Source organism: Lepidochelys kempii, chromosome 5 (assembly GCF_965140265.1).
Source record: "Lepidochelys kempii isolate rLepKem1 chromosome 5, rLepKem1.hap2, whole genome shotgun sequence".
Taxonomy (NCBI): Eukaryota; Metazoa; Chordata; order Testudines; family Cheloniidae; genus Lepidochelys; species Lepidochelys kempii.
In genome coordinates, this window is record NC_133260.1 from 6,370,512 (window position 1) to 6,384,770 (window position 14,259).

Genomic DNA, 14,259 nt, shown 5'->3' on the forward strand with positions numbered 1-14,259 from the left:
TTGGAAAGGAATGCCTCTGGTCCTTGAAGATAGGAACTGAACTATCATCAGTGATGTTTCAATGCCACCATGCTAGGCAGGAGCCATCAGAAATACCAGAGTTCTACCAATGCAGCACCAGGCTGGCTGCTTCTGCACCACCTATCAGGCTGGCTGCTTCTGCACCACCTCTCAGCACCACCTATCAGTAGCTAACTGGCAGGGCACTCTTAGTGCAGTAATTCTGTTACTTTGCGTTGGAGACGAGAAACAGCTGTTGCAGGGACAGAATGTATCCATTTTCAAAAGCACTTAAGTGACTTAGGATCCTACTTCCCATTTTCAAAAATCACGTAAGGTTTTTAGGTGCCTAACTCCCACTGAAATAAATCAATGGGAATTAGGTGCCTAAGTACCTTTGAGGATGTTGGTCTTAGAAGCCGAAGTCTCACTGAAAATGCTAAGCACCGATGGGTATAGCGATACAATGATAAAAGACCTGCAGCATGGCCATGGTTGACTCGGGACAGCTTACTCGGGCTTAGGTTTCATCCACACAGGGATTAAAAAACCCTGGCTGGCCTGGGCCAGCTGACTTGGACTCACGGGGATTGGACTGTGGGGCTAAAAATTGCTGTACAGACATCTGGGCTCAGGCTGGATCCCCAACTCCGGGACCCCCCCACTCTCACAGGGTCCCAGAACGTGGTCTCCAGGCCAAGCCCGAATGTCTACACAGCAATTTTTAGCCTCACAGTCCAAACCCCTTGAGTCCAAGTCAGCTGACCCAGGCCAGCCGGGTTTTTTTAATCCCTGTGTGGATGAAACCTAAGCCTGGGTTCTGACTTGGGTTTGAACCCAAGCCCCCCATCCATCCACATACAAATCAGCTGGACTCAGATCAGTAAGCACTCAGGACCCAAGTCATATAACTCATACTGAGGGGGCGCTTCAGAACCCAAGTTCTGCAGTGACTTGGGTCCATGCCCGGGTGGACACAGCTCAAGCCAGAAGGTCTGCTTAGGGCAGTGTGGAGGTGTTAACACGGCTGGGAGACCCGGATCCAGCAGTCATAAATCCAAGTTTACAAGGCAATGTGGATGACCATGTGCAGGCTTGGAAGAGGACAGTCCACAAGCTCAGGTCCTGTAGATCCGTGTTTACAATGCAGTGTAGACATACCCTGTGTGACTTCTGAAAATGGGACACTTCGGATCTTTCGAAAAGTTTATCCAAAGCCTAGACTCCATTTTGCTGCCAGGGGCAGGCTTAAATTCCACCTAAACAAGTGAGTTGTGCTGGTATTTTTGGCACTGTTGTATGTGCTTAGAAATTCCCTTAGCGTACCATGTTTGCTGCCTCCCAACAGAAAACAATTTACTGTCCAGGAGGCTAATCCTGAGGTCATTATTCCGTTTTTAACCAAGTCCTCACTCCAGCAAAGCTCCTGTTGGCTTCAGTGGGAGTTTTATCTTAGTAAGGAATTAACAGAAGCTGAGGGAGGACATGAGCATGGATTCCTTTATCCATTTCTCTAGTTCAGCAAGGAAGATATTAGGGGCTATTTAGTTGTCAAGGAGACCTATTTGCAGGACTCTGTCACGCTGAGATGAAACTGGACATGGACTATACCATACGAAGAATGAAAAATGTTTTGGAACATTTGCAACATGGAGCTACTGCTCTATACGCCGGACTGGTCCAACTGCTTGGAATTAAACTGCAGCCTGGTTCCCACCTCTTAATTACAGGTTGTCTTCAGCCTCAGAATCCTTTCTATGGCTGAGCAAGTGACCGGAACAGCTGCTATCCTCCCTAGTGGTCAGGAAGACGCATCATAGTCACACGATGCCACAGGGAGGAGGATATTGGCCTGTCCCACATTTAGCCTCTTTCTACCAAAGTGCACACACAGACAGTTCCTGTTTTGTGTGCATGTGTGCGTGTGGTGGTGTGGCTCTAGCCAGAGACCTAGTGGAAAAGATAGAAGCCAGAGAATTGCAGAACTAATCTTTCTTTAGGGTCCACAACACAGATTCTGTACAACAACAGGTGACATCCCCTCCCCCGTGCAGTTACCTGTGCTAGTCATGTGTATCCAGCGGTTCCCACAACTCTTCAGTAGGGACGGTTAGCATCCTTCGGCCTCTTCAGCTGCACCTTCAGCCTCTTCATGCCAATCTGGAAACCATTCATAGCCTGGATGGCAGCCTGGGCACTGGCGGGGTTGTCAAAACTCACAAACCCTGTCAAAACAGGAGGCAAGGCGGGGGGTTTAACGAACTGAAGGGGGCTGCAGCACTACATGCAAGACCACTTAGAATGAACATGGGGTGTGGGCGAGGAAAGGACTGGGGAGGTGGGTGGGAGGGAGGGAGGGTGAGGGGAAGATGGTTGCCAATGGGGTGGGTTGTTACAGATCACAGTATCTGATCCGAAAGCAGTTCCAGACATCACACCACACAGAGTCCGGGGCCCTGAGTGTTTGCACCCCAGCATTAATGCACGCAGCTCTGAGGCTATGTCTAACTGCGAGTTGGCACTTGTCATGAGTCATTTTCAAGGCACTTATTCTGTGTGTGTCTCTCTCTCTCCCAAGGCTGGGGTAAATCTGCTTCTACCACCCTTGATGTTTCCCTCTTATCTTCTCTGCAGCACCTTCTCCTCTCCCTGCTGCATCTATGAATGAGGGAACTTGATATAGCCATAACTACTTGCTTATAATGGCAGAGTAAATATGGGAGAACCCAATGACTTTCCCATGCCAACCTGAGCTGGCTCAAACCCTAGACCATCAGCACTGAAAGCTTGAACAGTTATCACTTGAAGTGAAGGAGCAGCTCTGTTAACTGATAGCTGTAGGGGACTCTTATTCACACCTTTGAGGGAGGCAAACACCCACACTTCCCTAATGGGGGTTACATGAGTAGCTCGGGTTACTCTGCATGGCATCTAGACAGCACTGCGCTTTGCAAGCGAGCTCGCTGTGATGGGAATCACCCTCAGTGACTGGACATGTGAATGGGGTAATTATAAGGGGCTAAGGGGACCACTTTGGGACCAGACGAGCGAGGGCAGGTCAGTTCCCAGCATGTTGGGACAGAGGCTGAGCAGAGATGCAGCTAGACCAAGTCCATGGTGTGCTGGAGTAGCCAGCCTAGTTTACATACTTGGAACGGAGTCTTATTTATTATTTTGTAATGGGGGAGAGCGGAGCTTGTCATTGTGGCTTCGCCCCCCCAATGGCTGGAGGCCATTATAATGACACGGATGCTAATGGGATTAGCTACTACTTGGGGTCCTACTTTAGATCCAGCAATAGAAACCTGTGCTTCTGAAGACTGCTGGGAGTTCTGCCCTCCCTTCCGGGTGCGCATTTAGCTGGTAATTGGTGTCTGGCGAAGCATGAGGCAACCACAACATGCCAGAAATGCCCCTCATGCTCCAGCCATGAGCATCCTCATGTGTTGTCCGCCTCCCTTGGGTCTGTGCATAGATACTGTGTAACAGCCTGTGCTGGTCATCCCCCTACACAGGGCTCCGGCAGCACAAACCATCCAGGGTCTGCTGATAAACAGGGTGAGGCAAAGAGGCAGTTTTAGAACCCCCAAAAGCTAAGGATGAGCCCTTGCTGACAGATACATGCCTGCCCCTGACAATGGAATGGAACGTGGTTTGCAGCCCTGCCCCTCCATACGCTCAGAGTCCTCATCAGTGTCTCATCTCTGAGCTAATCCTTGGCTATCAGCAAGTCTCACATGCTACAGGACTGATTTCTTTCACAAATCACACACAGACACACACACACAAACCAGTCTTAAACCCACACACTCTCTGCCTTTGGCTGTTAATGCAGCTCTGTGAGAGGCCGTGAAACGAATGAAATTAAGGGTTACATCAAGGTGAGATGATATCCTACGTGAGTGTGGCAGTCACATCTTCAAGTGGCAGTGATGGGTCAGCACATGGAACTAACTTGTGCTCCCTTCCCCAGCACCAAAGTCAGTAATCAGTTCTTTGTGGAGTTGCCCTTAGAGCACAACACAGATGAGGAGGTTCTGGTATTGCAGTGGTGAAGATAGGAGCAAAGACCTTTGCTTGCCCCTCATGCTTGACGTTTGCTTGCCCCTCATTTCTTGACAGAAAGCTGGAGCGCAATGGTAGAGGAAACTCATGAAAGAGTCAATCAGATCTTGGATGTTGTTACATAACAATTATCCTGCCCCCGGGATCATGGATCAGCCAAGAAGAGGTCTGATAATGTGAGGATTCTAGGTTGTGTGTGATTGGTTGACTGACTTGTCACTCAATAGGGCCCTGATCCTGCTGCGAATGAAGGAGCTAGCAAAGCTCCCATGGACTTCAGTGGAGCAGGAGCAGGCCCTGGGAGCTGCAATGGGTGTATTTCCCTAGATCACTAAGTTGAAATTGCTAGTCACCTGGCCCATGTCTTTGAATGCAGCTCTTAATGAGAGCTGTTTCCCCCCCCCCCCCTAGGCTCTTAGTGCTCTTATTCCAGACATGAGAAGAACATGCCTCATGCCAAGTTGGGCTGGTTTCAGCTGGGTAACTACCAACAGTCATGTATTGAACTACCTCTGAATGTGGGGTTCCACCCTCTCAGCTGTCTCCCTTGCAAAATACATTGTGCCCACCGTTTCCATAGCCCAGGACCCATCTGTCTAGGATCTACATCCTGATGTTACAGCGGTGCTAATTAATGGATGTCTGGGTCGGGCACTCCTGAAGGCGGTGCCCGAGGTGGGAACTTAGTCAAACTCTCACAGACAAGAAACTCCAGCTGCGTGTCAGCCACATGCTCTATTGTGCTGCTTTTCTACAGAGGCAGTGGGATTTAGTAGGATTTGTTTTGCACCAGTACATCTATGCTCCACGCAGGGCTTTACACTGGGGTAACGACAACGATGTAGTTAGTCCACTGACAGTTTCTCTTGTCTGAACAAGCTCAAAGCCTTATAATGGTGCTACTAAGCCATAGCTTTTACAGTAGACTTCTGAGGGTGACCGTTCTGTGTAACACCACATGGAATACTAACGGGTGGCACTTGCGAAGATGATAGAAAAGGTGGTCACCAACCATGTTGCACAGATGGCATAGGGAAAAAAAGCAGGGAGAGGTACCTGGATGTTCTTTGGTATTGGGTATGTACCCTGGGCCAGGCTTAGGGTTCTTTAGAATGTCCTTTTTTCAGACTTCTTTCATCAAATGTCACAATTTTCCACTGGTACTTCAGTGCATGGCATGAAAAATGCTCTGCTAGCCAGAAGCTGGTGTGGCATTTCCCAGGAGCAGAGAGCCAATGTCTCCCGTCTAAAGGTGATCGTTTTGGCCACGAGTGGCCTGATGTGCTTGGGAGGCTCTGTTACAGGTTGTATAGAGCTGAGTGTATTATTTCTGGGGGATGCTTTGCAGGCTGGTAAGGCAGTTACCTGGACTCCAAATAGCAGAGATGCTCTGGTTCAACTTGAAAGCTGAGATGCCACAGTGCTGGGCGATGGATTGATAGACAATAGTGACTTTTCAGGTCAGATGCCTGCTAGTGGATTAGATAACGGCCACCTCATGCCATTCTTCTTCTGAAGAAATTTTGCAAGCAGGATAATGACAATGAGCAACATTTTGCTCTCTATTATTCAAGGGTGAATCCAGAGTAACTCCACCAACTTCAGCAGATCTACTCCAGTTTTAAACTGCCAACACTTAGAGGGGAATTTGGCACAAAAAATACGCCTTAAACATTTTACTGAATGTCTTTAATTCTGGGGTCTGCTGCTATTGACTTTAAAGCACTACTTTAATGCACCACCCATTCTGGTTAACACCCCCTACTTTTTAACATCTCTCCTGCATTGTGGTCCCCACTCTTGAAGGACAAAGAAAGAGAGGGAGAGGTTAAAAAGCTTAAAGCAGTTTCTGTGCATCAGTTAATTAATAAACTGAGAAAGATATGTACCAGTCTGTAGATGGTTGGTAGGAGGACACGGTTTTGTGATAAATCTATTTTATGTTTTTTTCAGAAATTTATGTAAAACGGCCGATCTAATAAATGATTTACCAAGGTAGTAAAGGATCAAGAAATTTGCTAGGACTGCAGCTCAGAGCGTTGAATCTCCCTTGTTCTGCACTTCTTAGCGTATGTGCAACGTGCCTCAAGTGGTACGTGACCAGGATTCATCTCCGAATTTGGTCCGCTGGTTGAATCAGTAGCTTCCCCGACTAGGGCTGGGTACGGATGGGGAGTGTGATGTGAACGCTGATCCATGCCTTCCCTGTTCTGCACTGCACTGCACTTCCAAAAAGTTGTCAGCTACAGAGTCCATGGCTTCTCCTGACCCACCTCTCCCTCCCTGACTGTGACATGACCAGTGGGCAGCAACAAGGACAGAATAATGGGGAGCTGGATTTTCCCCATCCCCCATTTCTTTCCCTGGCTGTTGCTTCAGGCTGCAGAAAAGTGGGACTCTTAGGGGCTCTCAGAGCACAGCATGCCTTTCCCACCACAGAAACAGTCTTGGATGGGTTGCGTCCAGAGCGGGCTCCAGCTTTTTTGCCACCCCAAGAGGCGAAGGGAAAAAACCCCCAAACCAAGCCAGGTTGAGCTGCCGCCGAAGTGCCGCCGAAGAGGAAGAGAGGGACTGCAGGGCCTGCCGTGATGATGGACGGAGTGCCGCCCCTTTCTATTGGACGCCCCAGGCGCCTGCTTCCTTCACTGGTGCCTGGAGCTGGACCTGGTTGCAACACTGTGGGGCACTAAGAAGGTTGCTCCCTGACTGCTCTTCCATTTAAACCACCCCAGATGGGGAGTGGGGAGAATGGGGAAGAGCAGATCACATGTCTACTTCAGAGGTGTACTTGAACGCTGCTTTGCACCCCAAAACACTTCAGCCTTGATCCTGCAGGTCCTTGCGAGGTGCTAATAAGCACCAGAGTAAATGGTAGCCATGTGTGGGCATGAGTTAGGCTAAGCATTCAGCCCAGTCCTCAGTGGTTGTATGGCAAGTCTCAAAGTCTTGTGTGCCCACTCCCTTAGTGGCAGGGTGCAAGGAGAATGGGTGGTGTGAGGAGATACAGCCTCAGGCACAATTATCAACATGCAAGTGAGCCTCTTGCCTACCCACAGCCACTCTTAGGTTTCACTCCTTCTACTAGGCTGGAATACCATGGTGTCCATTGCAGCAGGCTCTCTTCAGCATGTGATCCTCTGGGCTTTCTGCTCAGCACCAGGCTTGGTGACTGCACAGGGCAGGATCAAGTCCAGCATGTATGTAGCTGTGCAAACAATGAGACATCGCTCAGTTGCTATTAGAGATAGGCCCGAACCCAAACCAGTCCCATTCCTAGAGATCTGAGCAGAGAAGCTGAGGATGGAATGGATATGGAGAGTGACCGAACTCATGCCTACAGATGAACCTTCTAGGACATAGTTATAACATTGTTAGGGTGACATATGGGGGGAGGGAGAGAGGAACGCTTGCACTTGTCATTGCTCAGGTTGTGTCTGTTGTGTGGCTAAGAAAGGACTTCAGGTCTCCTGGACTTGGCACTCTTGTCACCTACACTAAATTTGCTTCAATGAGCGAATTAATGAGTGGGAAAGAAAGATACAGAACATATCCACTCTCTCAGCAGAGCTGATTCCTTCAGTGTGGCTAACTGCCGGGAGGTTTCTGCAGTTCTTTGTAAGCATATTGCTCCAGGGATGGTCACTCCCTTAAGACCTTCATTTTCCCACACTTTGTAGGCAGGAACTCAAGTGATTCCTGGAGCATGATTGTGTTGGCTTAATATTTCCAACAAAGAGAAACAGGAAGCTAAAATGAGAACCGAAGTTGTGAAGGAAACATACTGCAAGGGCCCATGCTACACTGGCTGAGGAATGGACTGGATTTCTTAGCAGGCCTTTTCCATCTTCATTTACTGTTATTCCTGGGTTTGACATACTGATGAGCCAATAACCAGCGTTTGTCCTTTTTTCCTTCTGGCACTGGAAGCATCTTCCATCAGAAGACGCAAGTTCTGCACACACATACTACCATCGAGCTGGGCACTGCTGAGAATCTAATCCAAGCCTGAGCAGCCCGGGGAATATTCTGTTGTCCTCAACTTCTTGGTGCTGGGATGGCCTGTGGAGGAAAGCTTAGTCACAATGAACTGTTGGGATGGGGGCTGGAAAGCAGCAGCCCTTAGCTGTTCTCTGTCAGAAGAACATACTGTGTCTAAGAAATTCTTTATCTCATGGTTAAAAGTGCTTTAAAAACCAAACCATGAATGAGTCACTATAAAAAAAATAGTGACCCCAATTCAATTTACGTCCCTTTGTTTTCCATGTATCACAACCAAGCATTTTTGAGAACTCTCCTTGTGTTCAGAGACAGAGACAACAGCCTTTAGCCTCAAATCAAAGTGGTTTTAGACTGAAAGCACATGGCTGCACTTTGTGCGTGGAGAAAAAATGTAACTCTCCTATTCTCCAGCTTCATGTTCTTTTTTTCCCCAAGTAGTGTCCCTGGTTCATCATGGGGTAGCCCACAGCTTCAGACTGATCTTGGTGGCATGTCTCTTCACTCCAGTCCCCGGTTGAATATGTTCTGACTTTTCCCATGTGACATCAGTGGCTTGAAGTAATGCCCAATATATAGGTAATTCATCACACACACTTTTCTGACAGCCACTCCAGAAAACAATGGTTGTTAACTTATTGCAGGTGGTTGTCAGAAGTAAATGGGAACTGGAATCCTTCGTCCTCTTTTGTTCCCTTTCCGTATCCCTAATATGTTCGATTCACAGGTGAGGAGGTAGCAGCCTCAATGGAAGTGGGAAGCAACTCTGGTAGTTGAGGAAAGTTTGGGACTGGATAGGGAGGCTGAATTCCCAGTTTTTGTTATTTATCACAGTAGCACCTAGATACCCCAACTGAGACCAGGGCCTCACTCTGCTGGATGCTGTACATACCCATCATAAGAAACAGTCCCCTTCCCCAAAGGGCTTACAGTCTAAATAGACAAGACAGACTAAAGGTGAAACTGAGGCACACACTGGCAACGTGACTTGCTCAACAGCATACAGCAGGCCAGCGACAGAACCAGGAACACAACCCAGCTCTCCTGACCATGCATCCCATAGCCAATCATCTCACAGCTCCTCTGTCGGTCAATAGAAAATGATTGAGTAACTGCATGCAGTCCACAAAATACAATAGTTTGTTGGAGGGTCCCATGCTAAATTGCTCCCGTCAGCGCTAAATCAACGGCACCGTCTGGATGACTACAAGCACAGAGCGACCATAGTCAGGACTGTTCAAATAGGGTTCTACATGAATCCCAGATGACCAAACGACCACTCTCTCTGCCACAGAGCAGATGCAGATCTAGTGTCCTTCTAATGGAACACTCACAGGAAACCCACTCAGAAACCTTGCAGCATCAGCTCACACAGCACAATCATGAGGTCCAACTGTTGTATATTTCATCAGCACAGAATGATGCCCACAGTCCAGACAAGTACTTTTGTTTAGAAAAAACACCCGATAGTCCCATAATTTATTGTTGTGATTTTTTGCAGTTGTTCTGTTTTGCTTCTCCTTTCCTTTCTCCCTTTCATTTGTTGCTTTCACATTCTACATCTGTTCAGACTGTAACCTCTTTACAGTGGCCCAAGTTTTCAGAAGTGGCGAGTGATTTTGGGTGCTCAACTTAAGACACCTGATTTTCAGAAAGATGCTGAGCCATTGAAAATCAGGCCATTTTTTCACATCTGAAGCTGGGCATGCACCAAAATGAGGCAATGAAAATCGCTCGTCGCTTTTGAAAAATTAGGCCAGTGTATTTATTTAGGGTCTATCATGGACAACGTTCCCTCTAATTTTTGACAGGTCATGTGCGCAGAAAATGTCTTCTGTGCAAATTGTTGTGCTGTGCAAATTTTTGTGCACGTGGTGTTCCGCCGTGTGCGTGGGGTTTAGGATCTGTGTGGGCACACACATGCGCACAGCTTAGAGGGAACAGTGATTGCGTACCATCCAAAAGGTATGGCTGACTGTTATTTATTGATAATTAATTAAGAATAATAAGGAAAGATAGATATAGGCTGCCATTCCATGTGTCTAGATTTGCTCCTGAGAAAATAACAGGTCAGGTTTCAAGGAAACTAGATGTGAAAAATTAGGGAGGGTTAAGGTCAGTGCGTGGCTACTGGTTATGGCATACCTTCCCCTAACCCAGGAGGAGGGTGGATTGAGCTAGCTGCACAATGACTTTTAAAACTGCAGGCAAAAAATGTGCATGCAATTGGATGCTTCATTTGCACATGCAGTTAACATCACTGAATGCATGATTTGTGTATATTGCATACACAAGTGGCCTCTTGGACACATAACTGCCCATTTACATGGGCAACTGCCAGATTTGTCCATGCTGTGGTGGTAACTGCACATGAAAATTAGGCGCTCACTTTTAAAGACACAATGACCAATGTCATGCTGACCATGCCAGCATTAACTGGAGCCAGCTCCCCACCACTCAGCGAAGCGCTCATCCAAGGGACGACCCAGAGAAGCAGATCTCCTGCACTCTAGGGGCTGGCACAGGTAGCAGGGCAGATGTATTACCCTACCTATCTTAAGTCCTTATATGGCCCCCATTACTCTAGTATCTGAGAACCTCACGATTGTCATTGCATTATCCACAGCACCCAGTGAAGGAGGAAAGTGCGTTTATCCTCATTTTACGCATGAGGAACTGAGGGTACAGAGAGTATCATAGAATATCAGGGTTGGAAGGGACCCCTGAAGGTCATCTAGTCCAACCCCCTGCTCGAAGCAGGACCAATTCCCAGTGAAATCATCCCAGCCAGGGCTTTGTCAAGCCTGACCTTAAAAACCTCTAAGGAAGGAGATTCTACCACCTCCCGAAGTAACGCATTCCAGTGTTTCACCACCCTCTTAGTGAAAAAGTTTTTCCTAATATCCAATCTAAACCTCCCTCATTGCAACTTGAGACCATTACTCCTCGTTCTGTCATCTGCTACCATTGAGAACAGTCTAGAGCCATCCTCTTTGGAACCCCCTTTCAGGTAGTTGAAAGCAGCTATCAAATCCCCCCTCATTCTTCTCTTCTGCAGGCTAAACAATCCCAGCTCCCTCAGCCTCTCCTCATAAGTCATGTGTTCTAGACCCCTAATCATTTTTGTTGCCCTTCGCTGGACTCTCTCCAATTTATCCACATCCTTCTTGTAGTGTGGGGCCCAAAACTGGACACAGTACTCCAGATGAGGCCTCACCAATGTCGAATAGAGGGGAACGATCACGTCCCTCGATCTGCTTGCTATACCCCTACTTATACATCCCAAAATGCCATTGGCCTTCTTGGCAACAAGGGCACACTGCTGACTCATATCCAGCTTCTCGTCCACTGTCACCCCTAGGTCCTTTTCCGCAGAACTGCTGCCTAGCCATTCGGTCCCTAGTCTGTAGCGGTGCATTGGATTCTTCCATCCTAAGTGCAGGACCCTGCACTTATCCTTATTGAACCTCATCAGATTTCTTTTGGCCCAATCCTCCAATTTGTCTAGGTCCTTCTGTATCCTATCCCTCCCCTCCAGCGTATCTACCACTCCTCCCAGTTTAGTATCATCCGCAAATTTGCTGAGAGTGCAATCCACACCATCCTCCAGATCATTTATGAAGATATTGAACAAAATCGGCCCCAGGACCGACCCTTGGGGCACTCCACTTGATACCGGCTGCCAACTAGACATGGAGCCATTGATCACTACCCGTTGAGCCCGACAATCTAGCCAGCTTTCTACCCACCTTATAGTGCATTCATCCAGCCCATAACTAAGTGACTTGCCCAAGGTCACACAGGAAGTCTGTGGCAAAGCAGGGAAATGAACCAGGATAACACTCCAACCACTGAACCATTCTTCCATCACTAGCCGTCTGTTGCATCTCTGCAAGTTCACCTGGATTTCAGGAGAGCCATTGGTTTAGGGGGATAAGCCCTTCCCATTCCCCAGAGGCAGAGCACATCAATCCTTGCCTGCCCATAGAATCATTAGATGGGCTCTCCCTGCAGTACAAACTCAGGGAGCTCCCCTTGCCCTCCATCAGAAAACCCTGCTTAGGGGACAATGTGCCCTGAGTGAAGATATACGGCTCCTAACGTGCTGACAGCTCTTTACAAAAAGTAAATAATAATGAAGAATAACAACATGCAATTGTCTGGCTGCTGGCCCACCTACTGGGGAAAAAGTGCATCGCTTTGCCCTTGGTCTGTCTCAGAACGTGCCTTACTTTGATTGCTAAAGCCACCAAATTGTGAGGCACCGAAGTGGGAAGACTTTTCTGTGGGGGAGGAAACAGTCTGCTTCAAAACAGCTTCTCGTCTCAGTGTCGGAGCCTACTCCTCTGCAGCCTGTCCCCTCCACCTCCTTATTACCTCAGCTCCTTTCATTTCTCATCTCTTCTATTTACACCCGTGCTGATGCCTCTCAATTTCTCTCTGCCCTCGTTTATTAGTCCTATCGATGAATGGAGGTTTTCATTTAATTATTCTGCAAGGTCTTTACCTGGCCATGTTCCTTAAACCATGCACTAGTTGCTGTCGTGCAATTTTTTAGCACTGTAAAGAATTTCAGGATACAGTTTGTATGAAAGTAGCTCTATAATGTACATGCGTATTTGAAGGTATTGTACTGTAATGTGATTTATAGCTATTGAAACCCTCAGTAATGGAGTATGTCTGAAGACCAAGGACATCATTTCGGCTATTTTCCAGTGTCTAATGGAGTTGGATGACTTTTGGAATATTTAACCTTGTGCTGGTCTTTTACCATCTCTTGATGCAATAGATATATAGATAAGAAATATTTCTGCTCTGCATTTGGAAAGAAGCAGGATGATGTATTTATATCTTAAAGTGACAATAAAAAAACTATTCCATCAGTTACTAGGGAGGATGTACAGCAATGATTAAAGTTAAATATGTATAAATCTGCAGGACCAGATAACTTGCATCCAAGAGTATTAAGAGAAGTGGCCAAGGAGTTCTCTGAACCATTAACTTTGATTTTTAACAAATCTGGGTACACTGAGGACTGAGAAAAAGCTAATGTTGTGCCAAGATTTAAAAAGTATAACAGGATGATGTAGGAAACTATAGGCTGGTTAGCCGGACACCGATGTGGGGCAATATCATGGAAAGGCTGATATTGAATGCAGTCAGTAAAGAATGAAAAGATAGCAGCATAATTAATGCCATTCAACACAGTTTTATGGAAAATAGGGGTCTTGTCAAAAAAAAAACAACTCGATTCTTTTGTCATGAGATCACAAGTCTGGTTGATAAAGGTAACTGTAGTGACATAATACATGTAGACTTCTGTAAGGCATAAGTCCCGCATGACATTCTGATAAAAAATAGCACTATAGAAAGTCAATGCAGCCTATATTAAAGAGACAACTAACGGGGCATGTTAAAGGGCTTTCCCTTCACCCGCTCCCCTGGTTCTTGACACGCAGACAGAGAGCAAAAGACCAGAAGTCCGAAGTGCAGACAATGCGATGTTTATTGGGGATTTGTTCCAAGCAAACATATTCCGAAGCCCTTTACACCAGTCGGGCTTATCTCTATACGCCGATAGAGTTTTCCCCTTCCCCTTCCCCAGCTACAGTTCTACATGCCAACAGAACCCCCTAGCTCCGCACCCCAATGGAGCTCCCTCTTGCCAGTGTTCTGTTCCCAGCTCTGATGCTGCAGAGCCTTGCCTGTGTCCCCTATTCCCAGTCCCCCATTTGTCTATTACCGTTATCATTCCCCTTCCCACTCCTCCTCCTTAACAGGCCCAAATAGACCTGCAATGCACGCCCCAGTCACACCCCTTATAACTTATGGTCAGGTTCTGTTCTGGAGGGTCGAGAGTCGGGGGTCTTCATCCCACCTCTTTTGTACCCCATAGGAGGGGTAAGGAGTTTCTCTGGTCTTTTAGTGTTTTACCTCCTGCCTCAAATCCCCCCTTGGCCCTCCCAACTGTTTGCCTGACCTTGCCTTGAGATAAGGAGTTGAGGCAGTTGTCAAGTGTATGCTCATATATTACACTCCCATCATGCTCAGTAACACTGTAACTGTGCTATCCCTTCTCTCTTCCCATTGTACGAAAAACCCCATCTGGTTGTGGGAAATGCAACACATGGTGTCTTTGTTCATTGTTATTCACACATATTAGTATAAGATATACAATTATCAAAAAGTCAAACCCAA

The 14,259-nt window shown here is 47.2% G+C and overlaps 1 protein-coding gene across 14 annotated transcripts in view; it reads right to left on the minus strand.

The window, feature by feature from the left end:
- The window catches only part of CELF4 (CUGBP Elav-like family member 4), an 889,490-nt gene that overhangs the window by 34,022 nt on the left and 841,209 nt on the right, over positions 1-14,259 (minus strand). For all 14 annotated transcript variants that reach the window (XR_012158835.1, XR_012158834.1, XM_073343421.1 and 11 more), the window contains exon 12: positions 2,059-2,225. Coding sequence is in view for 12 of the 14 variants with exons in the window: in XM_073343421.1 (XP_073199522.1) it covers positions 2,098-2,225 (128 nt within the window). In the remaining 2 variants the exon portion in view is untranslated. The remainder of the gene's footprint in view (positions 1-2,058; positions 2,226-14,259) is intronic.